The sequence below is a fragment of the Heterodontus francisci genome, chromosome 10, assembly GCF_036365525.1.
Source record: "Heterodontus francisci isolate sHetFra1 chromosome 10, sHetFra1.hap1, whole genome shotgun sequence".
NCBI lineage: Eukaryota > Metazoa > Chordata > Chondrichthyes > Heterodontiformes > Heterodontidae > Heterodontus > Heterodontus francisci.
The window spans coordinates 89,123,230-89,146,870 of record NC_090380.1 but is presented as its reverse complement, the minus strand read 5'-3'; the positions used below and the strand labels follow the sequence as shown (position 1 = coordinate 89,146,870).

The window sequence follows — 23,641 nt, the reverse complement described above, 5'->3', positions numbered from 1 at the left end:
TCTCTTTGTCACTGGTACTGACGTGTATCACAACTTCTGAATTATTCCCTTCACCCTGCAGAATATTTAGCATCCTCTCCGTGATGTCCTTTACCCTGGTACCAGGGAGGCAGCACACCATGCAGGACTCACAATGACGCTTACAAAAACACCTGTCCGTCCCACTTACTATGGAATCTCCAATGACAACTGCATTTCTATGCTTTGCTGATCCCCCTGTACAGTCCCTTGCCCATCGGTGCCATAGTCCTTCAAGGTGTTGCCACTCCCAGCAATCTCCAGTGCTGAGTACTAGTTGGAGTGTGGCACACGGCGTGAAGACTCCTGCACTTCCAGCCTCTTCCTACTCTTCCAGATGGCCACCTATCTACTATCCTGAATTCTCACTGCCTGTGGGGTGACCACCTCCTGGAACGTACAATCCAGGAAACTCTCAGCCTCCCAGATCCTCCACAGTGACTCCAGCTGCCCCTCAAGCACCAAAGCCCTGAACTCAAGCAGCTGGAGGCACTTCCTATGCACATGGTTCCCCCAAGACACATGAAGTATCCTGAAGTTGTGCTGGTGTTGAAACACTGATGTCTGTTCACAAAGGCTTGGTCCCTGCTGCTCCGATAAGAGGAGAACAGTCATTGCCAGGTGCAATTTTCAACTCTTCCAAGTGTTTTAAGGATTAAAGTGGTGAAGAATTTTTTTTTTAAAAGAGAAAACTTGAGGAAAATGGTGTTACCCTGGACTACTTTAAAGGACCTAAAAAGTTACCATTTCTTAAAACTTAAAATATCTTAAATAATTCATTAGTTTAAAAAATTATTAACTTCTGCTACCATAAATTCTATTTTGAACTGAATATTTAAATGTTTGCATTAACAGACTGCTTGCAGACTTTGCTTTTTAACTATTTTAACAACTTCATGGTGCAGGAATTGGAAATAACAGGTCTCTGCTGCCATCCATGACTAAAAAAAACTCTACTTCCTCTTTTAGAATCTAGTTAGTACCTTTAGTGAGGATGTCATGGCCTTGGAGAGGTGCAGAGGAGATTTACAAGAATGGTACTAGTGAGGTTTTCAGCTTTGTGGAGAGACTGGAGAACCTGGGATTATTCTCCTCAGAGCAGAGAAGGTTAAGGGAGATTTAACAGTGGTGTTCAAAATTCTGAGCAGCTTTGATAGGCATAGCTAGTGCGAAACTGTTTCCATGGCAGGAAGATTAAAATAATTGACAAAATAATTTGGGGGAGGGATAGATTGAGAATTATCTTAATGCAGAGTTTATCTAAAATGCACTGCTTGAAAAGGAGATAGCAGCAGTTTCAATCGTAATATTCAAAAAGGAATTAGATCTTTACTTGAAAATGAGAAATTTGCAGAGCTATTGAGAAAGACAGAAGAGTAGACGGATTGGATAGCTCTTTCAAAGAGCTGAATGGCCTCCTTCTGTGCTGTATAACAGCCACTGTACTTCAAGAAGTAATTCACTGTATGTGAAGCACTTTGGACATTTCAATATGATGAGGCGTTATATAAACACAAGTTATGTGAACAGTACCAAGCTCAGGAGGTCAGTACTTAAGGTGTTAAATAGCCAGGACTGTTTGACACTCGGAACCACTACCTGAACTGCAGTAAATATGCCAGCATAGTGCAATCCTTTTCCCTCGAGGAGAGCCCAATATATTCCACTCTAAGTGCACTCTCCATTGGCTGAAGAGCAGAGTGAACTGCAATTATATGAAAGTCAGTGATTTCACACAGTCAGCAGCTGCAGGAAATTGTAGGAAGTGAAAGAGCTCGTGGGAGGGGGGAGGAGGAGAGGAAGAGACAAGCACAGTGCAGGAGGACAGAAGTTTAAATAGATTTTACTAACTCTAATTCACTGTTGTAGATTTTCAGAATTTTTATGTTTTTCCAAAAGAATTGTTTGGCTGTTTATTTGATTCATTCCTAAAGAATTAGCACCACTAAGTGAATTCACTGGGGGTATTCTACAGAGCCTCTGAATAAAGACATTATTAAAATGACATTACTGGTTTGGTATTTGAATAACCTTTGTGTGCTCTTTGGTATTCAATGAAATCAGCCTGATGTGTCCATTGTGTGGAATGTGTGAAGTAAGCACTCTGAAAAGCCATGCCCTCGGCTCCACTTACTCATTCCTGCAGATTGTTGGAACACAGCTGTTCCTGTGTAAACTCGGAGGTGAGACCCGATAAACCTCACCAAGTGAACGCTTCTGCATAGCTAAAATAAATGTTCCAATTGGCACCAGCTGACAGGGCTGTGGCTACCGTAGTTAACTCTGGACATGTTAATGTTGGAGACTAATGTGATTCCAGTATCTCCAGCAGTGAATACCCGCTGTTTTACCCGCAGCTGAATGATCTCAGCTTTCTGTAGCGTAGACTGAACTCCAGTCCCTCCCATTACAAAACCCCTTCAATTTAAATATCCTTTTCAACCGATGATTCTGACATGAAGGGAAATGTTAGAATTCCCTCTTGGTTTGGCTAATTAGAAAAGTAAAATAAGGACTTGTAATTATGTGCCACCTTTCACAACCTCAGGCTGTCCCCCAAAGGGTTTTACAGCCAATTAAATACTTTTTAAAAAAAAGCAGAGCAACAAATGGCTGGTGTCAACTGCTCTTCTATCCTAACTATAGGCAACCTGGAAGATTTCTTCAGAACCGAAGCATCAAGAATGCGCTTGAGGACATTTGCAGATAACAACTGCTTGATGCTTGTTCTAAAGTATCCCACAATACAAGAAATACTGTACATTAAGAAATATTAGCACAATCTTTTATGTAACCTGAGACTGCAAGCACTTTCATGCAAAATTAATTTTGCTGAGAGACATTTGTGGTAAATGCAATCAGTATAAATCTGCCACAAATATAGCAGCATTTATCCGACAGCTCTTCTTTTGTTCCCAAAACGTGCAACTATGATATAAAAGATTGGGTGGCAGAATCTATGTGCAGTGTTAATGCTCTCAAGTCAGTCAGGACCTGAGCATTTCTGGTGAATTGATCACAAAGCATTAAGCCTACTACCTCTATCACTCCTTATTTGCCCCCTCAAATAGATTGGTATCAGAATAACTAGAAGAATATAAAAACTAATATGCGTGTCTTGCAGAAAGATTGCTGAGGGACAGGAGTTTAGAAGGTTCATAAGCTGTTTTCATTATCGAACCAAGCCCAAACCAGCTCTGTTAACGGCCATGATGCAGTAAAAATTAATCTTTCCAGCAGTCGGCCGTAACAAATTGTATTGTCAAGCTTACTTTGGGGTTGTCACCCAATGCCCCAAGCAGCCATCTAATGGGTGCTGTTTCCAGGTGCTGGTGTTGAAACACTGATGTCTGTTCACAAAGGCTTGGTCCCTGCTGCTCCAATAAGAGAACAGTCATTGCCAGGTGTAATTTGCAACTCTTCCAAGTGTTTTAAGGATTAAAGATGGGGAGTGGTGAAGAATTTTTTTTTAAAAGAGAAAACTTGAGGAAAATGGTGTTATCCTGGACTACTTTAAGGGACCTAAAATTTTACTATTTCTTAAAACATCTTAAATAATTCATTAGTTTAAAAAATTATTAACTTCTGCCACCATAAATTCTATTTTGAACTGAATATTTAAATGTTTGCATTAACTGAATGCTTGCAGACTTTGCTTTGCTTTTTAACTATTTTAAAGCACACTACATGAACCTTTCTACCATTGTTAGGTTCCAATTTACGAAACAAATGAAACAAAAGCATGGAATTACATTTAAAAAGCACCGCTTGTACATTCAGATCCTCCCAAAGTACCTCGCAGCCAGTGGATTACTTTTGAAGGGTTATCATTGCTGTATGTAGACAAACATGGCAGCTGCTTTGCACTGACCAAGATCCCAAAAACAGCAAATGAATGAATGAATGACCAAATTTATTTTATGTTCCTTTAGAGCGGCAGTGACAAGGCCGTATTTACTGCTTATTTTAAGCAGCCTTCATAGCGATCGTTTGTACAATTGAGTGGTTGCTGGAGGCAGAACTGACTTTACCAATCACTTTTTTTAAACAACGATTGATAAGGAAACTAAACAAGAAAATGTATTTGTTACAATCTGTGGAAAACACTAAAGGGAACATTTTATGGATCTGCACTTATGCACACTTCATAGCAATTTACTGTATGGGATGTTTCAGATATAATACAATATAAATGTAAGACTCTTGCCACATTCAACTACTTGAGATCAGTAGTCAACAATATGCATAAAAAGTTGAACCTTTTAGCCAAAACAGCAGAATTTAAGTCAGGTGGCCAACTATTCATTCCCCACGTCATGGCTGAGGCAAAAAAAACAGTAATAGTGCAAACTACATTGTGAGAATAGGACAGAGGAAGAACAGTTCAAGCTAGAAAAAGACAAAAGACAAATTTAGAACTGATGTTAGGAAATTACTCCTCACAAGGTGACCAACACATGGAATGAAGGCAAAACCCTGATATTACTAATACACTGGCGTAATGGGGAACCACAAAGTCTTTCTGGATGGATGAACTAAAATGGGTCAAATAACCTTCTTCATTTATATTGTGATCTTGTGAACTCTTACTTTTATTTTGGCCTAAGTAGAGGTGAAATAAAGGTAACAAAATATATTCTAATAGCACACTGCACTCTGAAGAGGTTGTACCACTCATCCTCAGTAACTGCGACTCTCAATGGCACATTCTGTCATTCATGTGGACAAGTGGAAAAGGCCTTCAAAGTAGAGGAAATCACAGTAAGAATGGAGGGCAGTACTACATGGTGAGACTTGTGCCCCCTATCAGATTAAAGAAATTAATTTTGTAAAGCAACAGTTAGTACAAATACAACCAGAGGATAAATATCAACAATAACTGAGTGAAGTCTAAATTCTCTTAATATACACCAAATTAATTGCAGATCTCAGAGCATAGATAGATATGGTATATTATAATTAGAGAATTTTATTTGGCTAATCCCCATCAATAGGTTTGCTGTCTCTCTCTTTGTCACTACTTACATCTCGATAGCCGTGAGGGATAGTTCCTGAAATGTCACCAAAAGGGGTCAAGCATCCTGCAGGGCAGTACTTGCTGAAAAGAACAAAAATAAACCAGGCAGTGAATATAATCTAGTACGTTAGTGTGGTAAGGAGATTATCAATGAGAACAATGAGAGATCACAAGTTCAAGATAATCACAAAAAAATGAAAGGGCAGATCAGATAAAGATTCTTTATAGAGGGTGGTTAGAGTATGGAAATCACTGTCACAAACTATTGTTTCAGTAGAATAAATAAATTCTCTTAAAAGGGAATTTGACGGGAAACTTGAAACAGTAGGGGAAGTGAGGAATAAACTGAATTGCTTAAGCAGAGAAAAACACTAGCAAAGACTTGAAAGACGAAGTAGCCCATTTCTGTGCAAAAACATTATGATACTGGAGAAGCTGGTCGGAGCCCTGCTGAGAGTTCACATTACTGTAACAAAATCTAGTTGCCATAATTATATACAGACACACAGGTTGGCACAATAGTTGGGTATGCTGGATGTACTCATTCAACTTACAGCATCTCAAGATTAGTTTCCTCCTTCTATCACATAAGGTCATGATCTGAGGGCACAATTCTGACCCCGAGAAATGACTAATATAATAAAAACAAGAAATGCTGGAAATACTCAGCAGGTCTGGCCGCATCTGTGGAAAGAGAAGCAGAGTTAACGCTTCAGGTTCTTCTGAAGAAGGGTCACTGACCTGAAATGTCAACTCTGCTTCTCTCTCCACAGATGCTGCCAGACGTGCTGAGTATTTCCAGCATTTCTTGTTTCTATTTCAGATTTCCAGCATCTGCAGTATTTTGCATTTATATACCAGAGAAATGCCTCGAGTGAAGTAGTAAGTTAACATGCTTGGGAGGATCAGGTGACTTTGGACTGTGATTCCCAAAGTGCTCCACCTCTGGGACTTTCCTCATCCCATAGCTGGCTCTGGTGTAGACTAATTGATAGAGATTGATCGCTATGATTAGTCAACAACTCCATTATTGTTGAATCATGCAACTACAAAGCTTGGTAGAAGGCAACCTAGTGGGACCTCGATCTACTTTCATCTAGCTATGTCCCTATATCCTGATGGCAGAAACAAATCTCCTCTGAAATGCCTAAGTAGCTTTGGAGGGGTCTATAGAAATAATGCCACCATGTGAAACCCACCTTAAGTCAGGTGGACCTCCCTCTAATCATTGCTCTGCAACTTCTCCTCATCCTCAAGTTCTTTGAGGGAAGGGTGAATTCCAGAGAAATGCTTGTTGGGTGCTAAAAATTAGTTTTAATCTCTGTAATGTTATGCTGTGGAAGAAAAAGCAACCAAAATAGTCAAAAAATGAAAATTCCCCCCAAAATATAAAAAAATAGCTATTACATGTGTAGGCTTAGGATTGTTTAACAACACAGTTTTAAGAAATAAAAAGTCAAAGCCCTGAAAGGGCCCTTCTAATCTGACCAGTTTATGGGGCCCTGAAGCACATCCTAAACATTTCTAAAGCAAACGTTCTGAAATAGCAGGCCGGTTCAATTTCAATCATTTTGCAGCATTCACGAGACTTTTGAGATTAGGAATGAGGCCAATGATCTGAGTGCAACCCAATGCAAAATAACTACTGCTCAAATTCAGCAAACAGGTACAATTACATGTTAAAATTTCTCTGCTTATTTCCATTTTACATTTCAGTGGAGAATTCTGTCCTACTAGTTTATGACAGATGTCATCAGAAGTTGATTGTTTAAACGAAACGGTGTGCTTTTGGAAAATAAAAAGTGCAGATCTACTGAACATTTTTGTTGCCAACAGTGACTCTTGCTGGGGTGAGATTCCATGCCTGACAGTTGCCCACTATAAAATATCAAACTATTACTTACATATTTATATCAAATATAATCTGTTGCTAACAATAGATATCATGGCTCTAATTGATCAGAATTTGAATGGCGCACACATTTCATTATTGTTACTTTGCAACCTGGTTATCAATACACTATGAACGACAACACATGAATTTATGTTAAAAAGATATTTGGACACTAAACTCACAATGATGCTGAAATTAAGACTATAAATAGTATCACTGTCCACACGCTAATTTAAAATATAAATGAATAATCCTATTTTAGTATTTATACTTTCTGCTCTGTCCTTACATCTCCCTGAGTCAGTCAGTGCTGCTCTTACTAGGTAGTGTGAAGAAGCACCTGGGGATGATTTCACCTTCCTCCTCGAGGAAGGCTCAAAACTTTTGCTGAACTCCTCTCCTCCCCGCAAGCTCACTTGGCGGCCAAGTGCAGGAGTGTCCCCATGTCTCAGTGCACTGTGGCACATCGTGCCACAACACACCTCGTACTGCCTGACGCATCAGCCACTTCAGTAACAAAGCCTGAAAAACTGGGGCTGCTTTCATTAAGACAGTGGAGATTATGGAATGAATTCTTAGGAGGGATTAAAGTTATGAAGCAATGGGTCAGAGTCGATAGAAACAGAGATTGAGGGGTCCAGAATAAGTGGACATAGAATCAAGAATAAATGTATGAGATATAGGACAGAAAGCTGGAGAAACTTATTTTACAAAGTGCGATAGTGGAATGCACTACCAGAATTAGTGACTGAAGCAGAGGACATTCCACCATTTAGATAGGTGGCTAAAGGAAAGGTAAATGAAGGATATGGGGACAGATCAGGCAAATGAGATTAGGATTACTGCTCATCTGGAGGATGAACACCTACCAAAAAGCCTGTTTGTGTGTTGTAAATTCCATGCAATTCAGTAAACATTTATTTTTACAATAATAGATTGCACCTTATTTACCTTTCACATAACTTGGTTTTTCCTGTTAAAAGGCAGCTAACCTAACAGGAGCCTATAAAAAGAATCAACTGTACAGATTAACATCCTATAGTACATTACAGAAAAGTGAACCTAACCTTCCGGCAGTTTTAAAATGTTCCTTGCTCAATTTACGAAAAGAAATTCTAAACCTAACCCATTAGTTTCCCTAATCCTCACCTGAATTCCGGCTCTGTAAAGTGGCTACCCTTGTCCAAACAAGTAATTAAATCTGTGGGGGAAAAATACAGAAAATTAGGCAAATGTCATTCAGAAACACAGAAATTATAAATGCCATTTATGGAACGGATATACATATATATAAAATTATAAATGAATCACCAAGATTACACTTCAGAATTCAAAATAATTTTCATGACGTAATACATGAGTCACCTACCCACAGATTTCCTATTCCAGTCAGTATGCCAAAGGGTGCTGCTATGGCATACTGGGAAGAACACCTCTTACATTTAAATACGTAGTTCCTTTTATGTAACCAAACATCCCAAGACACTTTACAATAAGTGTCTCTAACAAGAGAGAATCTAACCATCTACCCTTGACATTCAATGGCATTACGATCGCTGAATCCGCCACTATCAACATCCTGGGGGTTACCACTGACCAAAAACTGAACTGCAGTAGCCATATAAATACCGTGGCTACAAGAGCAAGTCAGAGGCTGGGATTCCTGCGGTGAGTAACTCACCTCCTGACTCCTCAAAGCCTGTCCACCATCTACAAGGCACAAGTCAGGAGTGTGATGGAATACTCTCCACTTGCCTGGATGGATGCAGCTCCAACAACACTCAAGAAGCTCGACCCCATCCAGGACAAAGCAGCCTGCTTCATTGGCACCCCATCCACAAACATTCACTCCCTCCACCACCACGCACAGTGGCAGCAGTGTGTACCATCTACAAGATGCACTGCAGCAACTCGCCAAGGCTCCTTAGACAGCACCTTCCAAACCTGCGACTTCTACCAACTAGAAGGACAAGTGCAGCCGATGCATGGGAACACCACCAGCTGCAAGTTCCCCTCCAAGCCACACACCATCCTGTCTTGGAATTATATCGCCGTCCCTTCACTGTCACTGGGTCAAAATACTGGAATTTCCTTCCAAACAGCAATGTGGGTATACCTACCTCATATGGACTGCAGCGGTTCAAAAAGGCAGCCCACCACAACCTTCTTGAGGGCAATTAGGGATGGACAATAAATGCTGGCCGAGCCAGCAATGCCCGCATCCCATGCCCGAATAAAAACAAAAGAGGCAGACACTGACAGGGAACAGGAAGGAAACTATGGTTGGATGTGTGATGGACTAAAGCCATGATCAAACAGATGAGTCTTGAACTTCTAACAGTTGGGAGAGAAGTTGCAAGGACAAGTGATTTAGGAAGGAAATTCTAGAATGCAGTAAGTTGGAGTCTCAAAGGCTCTGCCACTAGTGGCTGATGAGACTAAGGTAAATAGTACACAACAGACTAGAATCTGAAGAATGGAGAGCATGAGGTGAGATATTAGACTGGAACATACTGTAAAATTAGGGTGGAATGAGGCCAGAGAGAGATCGGAAAACAAGGATTTGAGTCAACACAACGATGGGGCAGGGAACCAATGGTCGTCGGTGAAAATGGGTGTGTGGTGCATAGGATTTTGTGCAGGTAGCATAGTTCAGGGTCGAACAATCTGAAGTAGTAGCTTGGGAGCACAGTGATGGTGGTCGTATCAAGGGTCGAGGCAGAGAGGTTGAGCTGCATGTCATCAATGTATATATGGAAGCTGACCCCACATTTGTAGATGATACTGCCAAGAGGCCACATGTAGGTGAAGAATAGGAGGCACCAAGACCATGAAAGAAATGCTATTCATTGATAATAAGGTTATCAGGCAGGTTTGCTCCTGCACAAAGACCAGTTTGGGAACTGGAGCTAAAATAAAAGCAAAATACTGGAGATGCTGGAAATCTGAAGTAACAACAAAAAGTGCTGGAAATTCTCAGGTCTGGCAGCATCTGTGGAGAGAGAAGCAAAGTGATGAAGCAAAGATACTCTCCACTTGCCTGGATGAGTGCAGCTACAACAACACTCAAGAAGCTCAACACCATCCAGGACAAAGCAGCCCACTTGTTCAGCACCCCAACTTCCACCTTCAACATTCACTCCTTCTACTGCTGGCGCACAATGGCAGCAGTGTGTACTATCTAAAAGATGCTCTGTAGCAACTCGCCAAGCCTCTTTCAGCAGCACCTTCCAAATCCATGACCTCTACCACCTAGAAGAACAGGGGCAGGAGAGCCCTGCAACTTCTCCTTCAAATCAGATGCCATCCTGACTTGGAACTATATCACCGTTCCTTCAGTGTCGCTGGGTCAAAATCCTGGAACTACCTCCCTAACAACACTGTTGGTGTCCCTACACCACATGGACTGCAGCAGTTCAAGAAGGTGGCTCATCACCACCTTCTCAAAGGAAATTAGGGATGGGAAATAAATGCTGGCCTTGCCAAGAACCATCCCACGAACGAATTTTCAAAAAAAAAAAAAAGCACTACTTCGGATCAGACCCTTGGCTGGGATGTTGCTGTGGTCATGATACACATAATAGTTATCTGGTTGAGTTTCCTGTGACACATGCATTCTATTATTGTGCAGTTTAATTATTGGTCACACTCCAGACTGTAAATGGTTCATATTCAGATAATTGGTTTCCTCTTGGCTTACAATGTGCACACAGTCATGCATTGATCCGACAAAAGCTCATTTTCTCCAAGCTGCTAATTTTTCATCTGTTTGAGTTACTGTGGAGTCTGATTCCAATTTATTGAGGGGAATGGGTGAGCCAAACGCTCCAGTTTGCAAATAAAAAGAAAAATGCCGGCAATACTCAGGTTTGGCAGAGAGAAGCAAAGTTAGCGTTTCAGGTCTATGACCTTTCATCAGAACCGGCAAAGGTTAGAAAAGGCTCCCACAGCTACCTCGACTACACCTCTTCACACCCTGCCTCCTGTAAGGACTCCATTTCATTCTCCCAGTTTCTCCATCCCCAACGCATCTGCTCTGATGATGTAATCTTCCACAACAGTGCTTCTGATAGGTCTTCCTTTTTCCTCAACCGAGGATTCCCCGCCACTGTGGTTGACAGGGCCCTCAACTGTGTCTGGCCCATTTCCTGCACTTCTGCCCTCACCCCTTCCCCTCCCTCCCAGAACCATGACAGGGTTCCCCTTGTCCTCACTTTCCACTCCACCAGCCTCCACATCCAGAGGATCATCCTCTGCCATTTGCACCCCCTCCAGCATGATGCCACTACCATATGCATCTTTCCCTCCCCTCCCGTCAGCATTCTGAAAGGATCGTTCCCTTCGCAACACCCTGGTTCACTCCTCCATAACCCCCGACACCTAGTTTCCGCTTTATTTGGCGATGCAAAATAGACCGGGTCCAGAGGGACAAGATGTTCAAACCTCTGGATAAAGGTGGAAAAAATGTACCCAACGTTGCCCTCATTCTGATGGCCACCTTTGTATGCGGCTGCATCAAGCTGTGCATAGAACCCCAGTATGCAAACACCAAGTGTCACTACATGCTGAGGTTCTATCTGTCCCCAGTGTTGCGAAGGATGTGTCTGGTCACATTGCCGTGGAACGTTCCATTCAGTTGGACTGTGCTGTACCACCTATCCTTCATGGAAAAGTTTGTGCAGTAAAACACTTTAGACACCAATCCATCAGGCAGTGGTCTGCATGGAATGTTCTCAAGGCCCTATGGGAAAAGGAGATGGTGGATCTTGTCGGATGGTTCCCTAAGCAGACTGTCAGTCATTTGGCAGAATGCCTCATCACCAGAACTTTCAAACAAGCACCAAGACATAGCTTGGCTGGTGGTGAGAAGGGCCCTCCCTGTCAGATCCTTCCTGCATACCCATAATCTCACCGTCTCCGCACGCAGCCCTCGTGGTGGCTGTGGCGGGGAAGAGACTTTGCCCACCTCCTTCTGGAATGTGCTTTTGCAAAGCAGGTGTGGAAAGAGATGCAGTGGTTTTTGTCGAGGTTCATCCCAAGCAGCTCCATAACACAGGACTCTGTGCTCTACGGGCTGTTTCCAGGGACGCACACAGAGATAAACATCAACTGTTGCTGGAGGACCGTCAACTCGAAGACCCTCTTTGGTCTGCCCGAAACTTGCTGGTCTTCCAGTGCAAAGAGTTGTCCACAACCGAGTGTTGCAGACTGGGACATTCCAAGGTCCAGGACTACGTGCTGAGGGACGCACTAAAGCTTGGGGCAAAGGTTCAATGGGGAAAGGCCACTGTGTAAGGCCCTTCCGCCATAGTGAACCAAAGGGATGGAACCAGTGTAAAACTCCTCGGGCCGTATGCACCAACAAAGTTTTTGCTATGTAGTGCAAATGTATATTGCATATAAAATGGAATGGCAAGAGTTGTGAGGCACCTCATGGTCTGTATCGAAGGAATTTGATCTCTATTGTACTTTCTGAAATGTGAAATCTGAACGTTTTATGTATTTTTTGCAAAGCTTTATGAATGAAGTTTTTTGGGGGGGGAAAAAGTACTGTATTTCAACACTAATCTACAAACTCCCATTAGATTCAGCTGTCATCAGACTGCTATACTTCAGAATGACCTAATTACAATCAACTGGAAGCTGTAACATCGGAGCTTTTCTGTATTACCTATCGGAGCGAACTGCTGCAACTGTGAGCTGCAGCAATAATGGGTGGAAAAAGTGGAAAGTATATTTTTAAATAACAAATACTTCTATTATATAGTACCTTTAACATAATACACAAAGTCGCAAGGTGCTTCACAGGAACGTTAACAAAACTTGACACCCAGACACGCAAGATATTAGGACAACTGACCAAACATTTGGTCAAACGTCTTAAAGGAGAAAAGAGGTAAAGAGGCAGCGAGGTTTAGAGAGGGAATTCCAGAGCTTAAGGCCTAGGCAGCTGTAGGCACAACTGCAAATGGAGCAGTGAAACTCAGGGATGTGCTAAATGCCAAAATTGGAGGGGCACAGATATCTGGGAGGGTCGTAGGGCTGCAGGATGTACAGGGATAGGGAGGGGTGAGGCCACAAAGTGATTTGAAAACAAGGATGAGAATTTTAAAATTGAGACATTGCTGGACCGGGAGCCAATGTAGGTCAGTGATAGAAGAACCTAACCAGGTTAGGATATGGGCAGCAACTTTGGATAAGCTCGATGTTTATAGAGGATGATGCTCAAAGTTTATACAGGGTGACAGGCTAGCCAGGAGAGGAATGGAATAGTCAAGTCTAGAGATAACAAATGCCTGGATAACGGTATCAGCTGCAGATGTGCAAAGGCGGGGCAGAGACGGGCAATACTACAGAAGTGGAAGCAGGCAGTCTTGGATGACGAAAGGACACCAAAGCTGCAAACAATCGGGCTCAACCTCGGACAGTGGCCATGGACAGGGATGGAGTCAATGGCTAAGAAATTCAGTAATAATATCTAACATTAACAAAAAAAAGTCAATGGCATCTAACAAAAAAGCAGAACGGAGGAGGCTGTATATTTATTTCAACTAGACAATCCTAATCATGATGCAAAACTGAAATAACTCTGAAAATCACAACTAGGTCAATGCACAACCTCCTATCAGAATGCATTTTTAGATGGTGAAAATCATGAAGTTAAACAGGAGAAACATGATGATGTTCCTGATTCTAATTATATTCTCTGAAATTGTAAAATATAGCAGCCACAGTCTGTAATGCTTATTTGCATGCAGCTGACCTCATGACTGACCTGTAAGATAGCCATCCAGCTGTTCCGTGAACACATACGCAAAGCATGCAGAGAAATGGGATTCTGTCCTAAAACCCCTCTCTCCCACCGAAGGACAATTAAAATTTCTATGCCGAATAAACAAGCAAAAAAAACTGACCAGGTTTTTCATCAAGGAAATAAATTCTTATTACTGTGCTGCTCTTGCTTATTTGAAAAGTGGTAAAAGCCTGCACACCCTCGTTACCCAGCAACGCGATTGCACAAGGGGAGTGGGAGAAAAATTATCTTCAACTATCTTAATTATATAAGTTCAATAAGAGAGAGGGAAAATATACTATGGACTACAGTTCACATTCATTTTGGCCTCTTGGCTTTGGCCAATGAGTTGAAGATAACCAGACTGAAGTAGATAGCTGCACAGCATCAGCCTGACGCAGGCAGGCATTACACTGATAGGCCACTGCTATGCAGTGGATACATTTCGAGCTGCAGCCTCGTTATAGGAACACCTCATCGACTAAAATAGCAGTGGTCCATAGGGTTAAAATCAGCATCACACCATCCCTACCGCACTCAAAACTGGAAATGAGGAGTACACAGAAAACTGTTACAAAACTCTGCTGTATGACTATTACAGTTTAGCCCCAGGCTGAAAAAGAAAAAACTGTTGCCAACTTTGGCTTCAATTCCAAATTGTTCTTCCTCCAGGACTCAAACAAAAGCTTGGTGGGTCAGGAAAAGGTCATCAAAATGCCCTGCAGTAAAGCTTATTTTTGGTTCAGATTTGCTCTCCACCCTCTGGCCAAAAACACATTTATCCTGCACCATCTAACCCAAAACATCTGCTTGTAGATCAAAGAAGCAACAAGAGTTGAGACTGATCTGGGTCAAATAACTGACCGACTGAAAGCTCAAAATGCAGTGTTCAACAGGATTATAGGCGAATAGAATGGGGCACGTAAATGCTAAGAACATGCCCTATAGTACCAGAGTACAAACTCTCTGGCCCTGCTGCATGTAACAACAAATATGGTGAAGTTTAAAATGCATCCGTCCTTGATACAGCTATCTCTGGATGTACTTTGCTGAGTTTTTTCTTAATAGCCAGATGGCTGTACTGATTTGTATTTTTCCTATATTGCTTGAACTAGATTTTTAACTATAATATTCCTTTAATATCAATTGCAGCATCTTTTTCTCAGAATTATCTAGCAGTCGAGTTGAAGCTGGCTACAATATTCATTTGGAGTGCTAATTAATAAACAAAGGATCGCTATGTGTAATCCCAGGCATTTAAAGCCACTGTTAGTGCAGTATTCTTTGCAACACCAGGTCTCTCTCCATTCCATTTATACAGCCAAGAGGTTAGCAAGAATAGACATTTAGGAGCTTCATGCTAACACATCAAAGGGTCGCAATTTTGATTTAAATCCCCAATCTCTCAGACTTAAGGTAGGGAGGGGATGGGTGGTAGTGAGGGTGGCTTGTCTGTCTCTCTTTTCTGGACACAGCAGCTGAGGTGACATTTTGTTTCAATCCTGGATCATACTATCATTTAGCTAGACTTTGGGCAGGAAAAGTTGCACTCTGAATCATAGGGGATGGGAGACTTACTATGAAAGTAACAGGTGATGCAACATACTTCAGATTTCAATTCCACTCACTGTAACAAAGTGACAAGCTCGCCATCAAAAATGCACTGACATCATGTAGTAATGGCCACCAATGAGTGAGAACGCAGGAATGCTCACCACAGCAAGGAACCTCTTCAGGAGAGAGCAATCTTTTCCAGTACTCAGACATGTCAAATGTGAATGTGGAGAATGACTGCCACTATTGTAGCAATAGTATATTAGCTAACTGAAATATTAGGACACACACACCCTAGGGAACATTTAGAAATTGCATTATATGTCACCAAACTGAAGTCGATATGAGTAACAGACAAGCATTCAGCATAACAGGAAGCCACCACACTGTGCACCTTGTGTGTATGAGCTCCAGGCTGGTTAACTAGAGGCCAGGAATACATATCCTCCTCCTCCTGGCTCCACATCAAAATTTAATTTAAAAAAAATTCTCCAAAACTTACCTTTATCGTGGCAACAGCTTGCTAGGCCACATCCACGGTAGCAAATCCTCAGCCAAGCAGTCCTGATGCATGCTCTGCTCAGGTCAGCATAATTTCCCAGAGAGATCATACAACAGGCATTAGACCTCATCATCAGCGTATCTTGACGAAGACGGTAGCCTTTTCAACCTCATTACACTGCTTCAGTGTGCCAATGTGATGCCCAGGAGAGGAATTTTGGAAACCACTGATTTCCCGCCCCGCATAGTTAATTTTGCATATAATGTGAATAATGTACTTCACCTGCTTGGCTCTTGACATGGTACTTTTTGCCAGCCACAGCATGGCCAAGCCGACTGCTTTGTACCACATCCCCGGCTACTGAAATATACCAGGGGAGCTAAAGTAATACGAGCCACATTGTACTGATTAGTTGAAGTAGGGACTTCATTACAGAAGCTTTACAAAACATGTGTCTACATTCTCACTGCATGAGCATTCTAACGAGACAGTTTTCTTAACAAACAAAAGGGCTGAGCATTTTTTTTTAAGTCAGGGCCTTGGTATGCAATACTGCTGAAAAATCCTTACTCAGAAATGCCAATGTTCCAATTACGGCTCATGTTTCTTTCTTCCTCCCAAGTCTTCATTTCCCACCCATGCCCAACCAACTGTGTTCCATAAACACACACACTTCACTGGATTCCTTGGCATTAGGCAACTTTGGATTTTTTTTTAAATAGGGGTATGTCAGTGAAGATGACACAGTGTTTGGGAGTGAATGCAGGTGTTTAGGATCCACAATAGTTTGTATGGTTTTAATTTAAATTCAGTCCCAAAGATTTCATAGACATTTTGAGCAACAGTGTCTGAAGGCATCAGCAGTTCGATCAGACATCTTTCTGTTTTATGTGTAGGCCCAATAGTGGGACATTTTGAAGTTATAAGTAATTCATTTTAATTAGAATGAAAAGTGATAATTCAGAATTGCAGTCTACTTTGGTATTTCTTTAATTTTGTTTTACTTGAAAATAGATCCACCTTTGTAAGCAAAATAAAAGTTTAATGAGTCTTTCTGATGGATGCTGATGATTGCAATTATACTTACAAAATCAATATTCTAACCATGCGATTTTACATTTTGGGATATATTGTGCTATTAGGCCAAGAGAGTGTGGGAAAATGGCGCACTGACACGGAACACAAAGGTCCGAGTGTATCAAGCCTGTGTCCTCAGTACCTTGCTCTATGGCAGCGAGGCCTGGACAACATATGTCAGCCAAGAGCGACGTCTCAATTCATTCCATCTTCGCTGCCTCTGGAGAATACTTGGCATCAGGTGGCAGGACCGTATCTCCAACGCAGAAGTCCTCGAGGTAGCCAACATCCCCAGCTTACACACACTACTGAGTCAGCAGCGCTCGAGATGGCTTGGCCATGTGAGCCGCATGGAAGATGGCAGGATCCCCAAAGACACATTGTACAGCGAGCTCGCCACTGGTATCAGACCCACCGGCCGTCCATGTCTCCGCTTCAAAGACGTCTGCAAACGCGACATGAAGTCCTGTGACATTGATCACAAGTCGTGGGAGTCAGTTGCCAGCGTTCGCCAGAGCTGGCGGGCAGTCATTAAGGCGGAGCTAAAGTGTGGCGAGTCAAAGAGACTTAGCAGTTGGCAGGAAAAAAAGAGAGGCGCAAGGGGAGAGCCAACTGTGTAACAGCCCCGACAATCAAATTTTTCTGCAGCACCTGTGGAAGAGTGTGCCACTCTAGAATTGGCCTTTATAGCCACTCCAGGCGCTGCTCCACAAACCACTGACCACCTCCAGGTGCTTACCCATTGTCTCCCAAGACAAGGAGGCGAAAGAAGAAGGACATTCCCACAATGTTTGTGTGGTTGGAAAAACCCCACCATTAATGAAAAAGGACCCTTAACTACTTCTCACCAAAAAGCTATTCATTTGGACTGTGAGAATTAAGTCTTTCAAAATTGATTTCTACTTCGAGATCAAGGTATTTTTAAATTATGAAGCATGAAGATGAAACATTAAGCAATATACATTTGAGGAAATGCTGGGCTAATGTTGGCTTGTTATTCTACAGGTACAGGCCTGAAAAATAGTGGCACACTAACAACTGGGCAGATCAAGAGGTGGAGCTAAATTTTGAAATCTCCCACACAGCGGAAACAGGGCAGTTACAGCCTGAAAACGGTGCTGGAGAGCATATCTCTCTGTTGCTGTGGTCTGCCAAATAGGCAGCTTAAGTGACTGTATGAAGCGAAGGAGGAAAGAGAGAAGAGAGGGATCACCAGGGTGGAGGAACAGACCGAGGTGGAGACGGGGATTGGCCGGGGGTGGGGGGAGGAAAAGAGAGGAGGGGCAAGAGAGATCGCGGGGGGGGGGGGGGTGGGCGGGGTTGTTGGGGGAAGATAAACAACCCGCCCCTCCACAGCAGGTTACTGGGCAGACCCCAAATCCGCCACGGTTAAACTGGAAGTAGGAGCTCTCACAGCAAGCTCGGCTCAGGTTTCATATTTTTATTAATTTAGTCTCCCCTCCTGATCCTCTCCCACCCGGAATGCGGATTAAAATGACCCCCCCATTGACTGCATGTGGAATGGAGATAAAGCTGTGTACTAACAGACCTTCACCAATGCCACTCAAACAGCCAGCAGGAGGTAAATGTGATAATTCCCTTACTAATATTCTCTTTTTGGTGTGGGAATGTGCCATGCCTGTACCTGGCACTCTCCCTTGGTATAGCTCAGATTTGGAAGTCAGTAATGTGAATCACCATGGGCATACATTGATAACCCATTGACGGTATGCACCACAGTACCACCCAACCACATTCTTCTAAAATATCACGACAGAATTCAAAACTAACAGAGATAAAACAATCCTCCAGCATTCAGGCTACAAACAGAATTGGAATCAATAAGTACAGATGATGGTGAAGGTGATGGGGGTGCGGAAAGAAACAGAACTGAAAACAGCCATGTGGGGGGCTGACGCTGATAGTGCAGGAAGGGGAGGGAGCCACCTATTTCTTCACAAAAACATCCCTGAAATTAACAGGAATGTTAACCTCGCTTAACCTCTCTCATGTTTCCTGATCTTGTCAAAGCCAATTGAGAAAGAAAAAAATAATGTGCCTTTTTTTTCTGTCAGCCAAGTATCTGACACTTGCAGAAACATGTTACTAGTTTAAAAAGTGTCCAATTCTAGTTACTGAGAAATCTACATGCAGGGCTTCTGATTGCCCAATATGGAGTGCATACACTCTTGGCATAGGGACATATCCCTCCTAGCCATGTACTGAGAGACCAGGTTCCAGCTGGCAGAACCCAGGCCTTAGGGACCCCTACTGCATAGTGATATTGCTGAAGTTGAACTATCTAAACCAGCACAGCTTTTTAAAGGTGCAACCTACACTTTGCCAGCTAAAATCAACCTACTCATTGGAAAATTTACTTGCAAGGTTATCTGGAGCCCAGTGGGAGGAATCGTGGCCCCAGTGACAATCCTATCCTTTCAGGTTCCATTAGTGAGCCAGCAGGCTGGTCAATCACTAACAATGCTCTGGAATACTATGGACCTGCACAGTTTAGGTATCAGATTACCGAATCTGTCACATAGGGTTGATTTGCTCTTGAGCTTCCATGACCAGGCCAGTCATTTTTGTTAACCTTGACCTTCAACCCCAAAGAGACCCTGGTTACTTCCCTACCCCTTTATCCCTGCAGAAGGCAGTCGTTAGTTGGTTATCAGACAACTGACAAGCATAGATTTGAGCATCTCCCTACCTGGTCATGCAGCTTCACAAGTGGAATGGTGACCAGCACAAATTACCGGATGACGTATGAGTGCCTTGTCACCATCCTCCTGGTCAGAGCATATCCCACTGAACATGTAAAGCTGACCGGAGGCAGGATTGGGGTGGGTAGGCCTCCCAGAACCTCCCGCTCAACTTCCCGCCGCCCCCATCCGACCCGTTGGGGCAGCGTAAAATTCAGCCCCAAGTCTCGGTTTCCTGACTCCTAGGAATATTCTATCAGTTTGGTTGAAGGACTTACACAAGGCATATTGATTAGGCCAGGTAACTTGGCATTCCAAGTCCCATTCCAAAACTAGGGCTCACTTGTCATCAATTAATCCACATCCTCCTCTGAACCATTCTGGCAGAGAGACATGTCTGCCATGAGGGAGACTCCAACTCCAGGGTACCCCATGCCAAGTTGATGTCAGCCTGAGCTGCACACCCCCCTGTTCTTCTAACAACCAAACCAATGCATAGAAATTTTGAAAGAAGGTCCTGCACTTGAAACATTAAATTGTCTATCCTCTTCAGATATTGACTGACAATGCTGAATGCTTCCAGCACTTTCTGTTTTTCTTTTAGATCTCCAGCAGCTGTAGTATTTAACTTTTTCTACTTAATAATTTTGAAGTGTTACTGGTTCTTCGTCCTCTGCTGGTGGAAACATAGAGGTTTATTAATACAAGTATGGAGAGACAAGATTGTTCCTATTAAGGTATGTAAATTCTCCTCAGTGATGGCAAATCCCGATATCCTAACAAAGATACACCCACTGAGGATTTTGGCAGGCAAAACACATTCTCTGGTGACTTCTCAGCTGGGCTGCCAGCCAGCAGATTCCCTGGTATAATGAGCTGTCTTCATTCCACATCTGAGCTGGGAACCACAACAGGACAAAGTCTGGCTTTTCTTTGGTGTGTTCTGATTCAAAAGTAGAGTGGAAACATACACACACATGCTTCTTTAAAAGAAAAAAGACTTGCATTTATATAGGGCTTTTCATGACCGCCGAAAGCCTCAAAGTCCTTTATAAGCAATGAAGTACTTTTGAAGTGTATTCACTGTTGTCAGGCAAACCCCCCACCTGCCAAGACTGAGGCACACATTATTTTGCCACATGAACATTTAAACTTAAAAATTGCAAGTTCCGGACTGGAAAGACATTTGCATAGTACCAAACAATGTGGAAACAAAGGGAGCCAGTCCCTGCCCCCAATAGAGAGAGAGAGACCTGGTCACACCAGTCGGTCATGTGACCACCTACTGGCTAACTGGGGGAGTTTTAAACTGGAAAAGACAGATTTTGAACTCAGAACGCTTGTGTGCTCGTGGACTGAGCATATCTCCTCTCCTGTCTGCCTGCTTCCATCTCTTTCCCACGGAACCAAATCTTGTGAAGACACGTAAACTCAAAGAGAAAACGGTTTCCTACCTGAATAAGGTCCAAGATGAATACTGGGCCCCAACAAAATGCAAGACCATATCTTCAATCAAGGACGAGAGAGAGTTCGAGAAACAGTAACAAGATACTGCCTCAAACTGTTCTACTTATCTTTTCTTCTGCTCTTTTCTGTCCATATTTGCATGTGTGTATTGTGTGCGCATGCTAGCGTGGGCGTTAACCGTATTACAGTTTAAGTTTAAGGTTTAATAAATTTCATCTTTCTTCTTTAAAGCAAAGAAAGCCTGTTTGTGCTCATTTCTTTGCCTTATAATTGGAAAACTGTGAACAAGGATTCACAAAGGGGGAGCTCAAAACACAGTGTGTTTAAAATTAAACCCTGTTACAATAAGACCAGGTGAAGATAGTAACAGACCCCTAGACACCTCTCGCACCTGGTCGTAACTCTGTTGTAATGTAGGATGCTTTGTAGCTATAGAAGAACTCTGTAGAAAGCACCCACTCATTGATAAAACAAAAAGAACAGTCCAAATTTAAGGGTCTGGAGACAATTAATAATATGGACAAGAGATATCCAGCCTAAAACCACTGAATGTCCAGTGCTGGGAATGGCCAGGTCGCAGGTTCAGGATTCAAAAATTTAAAACAAATAATTCTCCCCATTTTTAGGCCAGATTTTAATGGTAAGGCAGCAGCCATGCCCACTAGCTGAAAAACCTTGGGCAAGCCAACCTCTGCTGGGCCTGAAAGCCACACTATTTAGTGTGGCTCAGGCCCTTAATTGGCTTCAGTCAGGGCTTCTTCCACTCTGAGGCAGGATGGCCCACCTCCAAGAGCTGCCGGCCAATCAGAGGCCCCCCGCCCAGCCCACAAGGAGGCCACCAAATATTACTGACCGGTCTCCTCAGGTGCTGAAGTGCCCGTCTGCCATTAGTATTTCATCAGCAGTGGCTGAAAGAGGCCCTTACATCACCATTAAGTGGCCACTTAAGGGCCTCAATTGGCTTAAGAGGGGGCATCCATTTTCCCCTTACCCTGTCACTGGTAAAACAGCAGCGGGGGCAGGTAGGCGACGGGCACAGTGCACCATTTAACTCCTAATGAAGTGAGGGGTGTTAAATTCTGGCCTTAATTACCTGGTAGCATAAATGAATCCTTAACAATACAGCAGCTGGACAACTTGCCCTGCACTCACGTCACTACTGTTCGGAAATCAATTTGTCTTCCCCTCCTTCCCTCCCTATGGGGAAGGCATCTATTCTTCAACTGAGGCACCTCCTTGCGATAGTCCAGGCGAGATTTGGAGGGGTCCCTGAACCTTTTTGCTATCTTTACCTTTTGGTAAAGCATTTTTCCAAATGAATGTGTTACCGTTGGGTATTTAAAGATGTTGTCATTTTTATCAGATGGAACTTAATTCCATCGTCAATGGCATGAGTGATGCAATCAGTGGTGGCTGTTAACAAATTTCTTATAATCACTGGAACCAAGAAGGCAGATTCAGGTATAATTCTATGCACCAGGCACATTAATGGTCTAAAGAACATGTTGGTAATGCTGTGAAATGCTGTAGAATGGGGGCATGATTAAATTAGGATAATTCAGACTCTGGGAGAGGGGTAAGCTCCAAAAGCTGCTTAAATATTGATAACAAGGTCCTACACCAGTTATAGGACCCTGATTGCAATTTTCTGGTACAAATGGTCAGAGCGTGCACTGCACACATTTTGCTCATTTGTACCGGATATTGAGAGGTCGAATGGTATTTAAAGGGATTGCTGGCGATTGCACAAAAATAGCTCATAAAAGCTCCCTGTCAGGAGTAACTGCTGCCTACTTGAACTAACTTGTTGGTAGTTCAGCATGAGAGCCTGCAGTTCTGCTGCCCTTCCACAGCCAGCAAGCTGCAGTGGGACACCATTTTGGTGTCCACAGCTCACCAGTGTTATGTAAATCAGGCTGAAACCAAAAATTATTTGCAACACGTTACGTATTGCCCTGCTTACGTTCACTCACGGAAGAAGGTCGCATACCCAAAGTCTTTCCGTATGCTGAGGTATCTGGGGCCAGACAACCAGTGGGGCGCCCAAAGCTCCGCTTCAAGGATACTTGCAAGCATGACATGAAGGTCCTAAATGTCGACTATCACACCTGGAAGTCACTAGTTGGTGAAAGAGGGATATAGCAACATATTCTGTGGACTGGTGTGCACTAGCACAATGACCAGTTGCTTCAGCAGCTTGGCAACAGGGGCCAACGTTAAAAACAACAACTCACAGCATCACTTGGCAGCTTTACATATAGCATTTGTGGTAGAACCTGTCTCTCAAGGATTGACCTTCACAGTCATCAGCAAAGGTGTACCAAGAGAAAACACCCCACCTAAATGGATTGTTTGCTGTGCGTTCATCATCTTTCATAGATGGAAGGATGCCAACCAACAATTGTTCTCATTTCCATGTGCTCCATTTACTCCATAGGAAAGCTACCTCCTGCTGAAACCTCAAAATTGCTTTGATATAAAAAATGTATTCATACACGAGGGTATTTGGTAACAGTATAATGGAATTTTGGACTTAAATTACAATTGTTACGACTGCAGTGGGAGCAACACAGTCAATTCAGTCCCGTCACTCCACAAGTCGCAGCATATTATTTAA

The 23,641-nt window shown here is 42.8% G+C and overlaps 1 protein-coding gene across 2 annotated transcripts in view; it reads right to left on the bottom strand.

The window, feature by feature from the left end:
• Positions 1–23,641, bottom strand: part of dcbld2 (discoidin, CUB and LCCL domain containing 2) — a 128,933-nt gene that overhangs the window by 40,128 nt on the left and 65,164 nt on the right. For both annotated transcript variants that reach the window (XM_068041000.1, XM_068041001.1), the window contains exons 4-5: positions 8,079–8,130; positions 5,044–5,116 (exon numbers count right to left, since the gene is read on the bottom strand). In XM_068041000.1, coding sequence (XP_067897101.1) covers positions 5,044–5,116; positions 8,079–8,130 — 125 coding nt within the window. The remainder of the gene's footprint in view (positions 1–5,043; positions 5,117–8,078; positions 8,131–23,641) is intronic.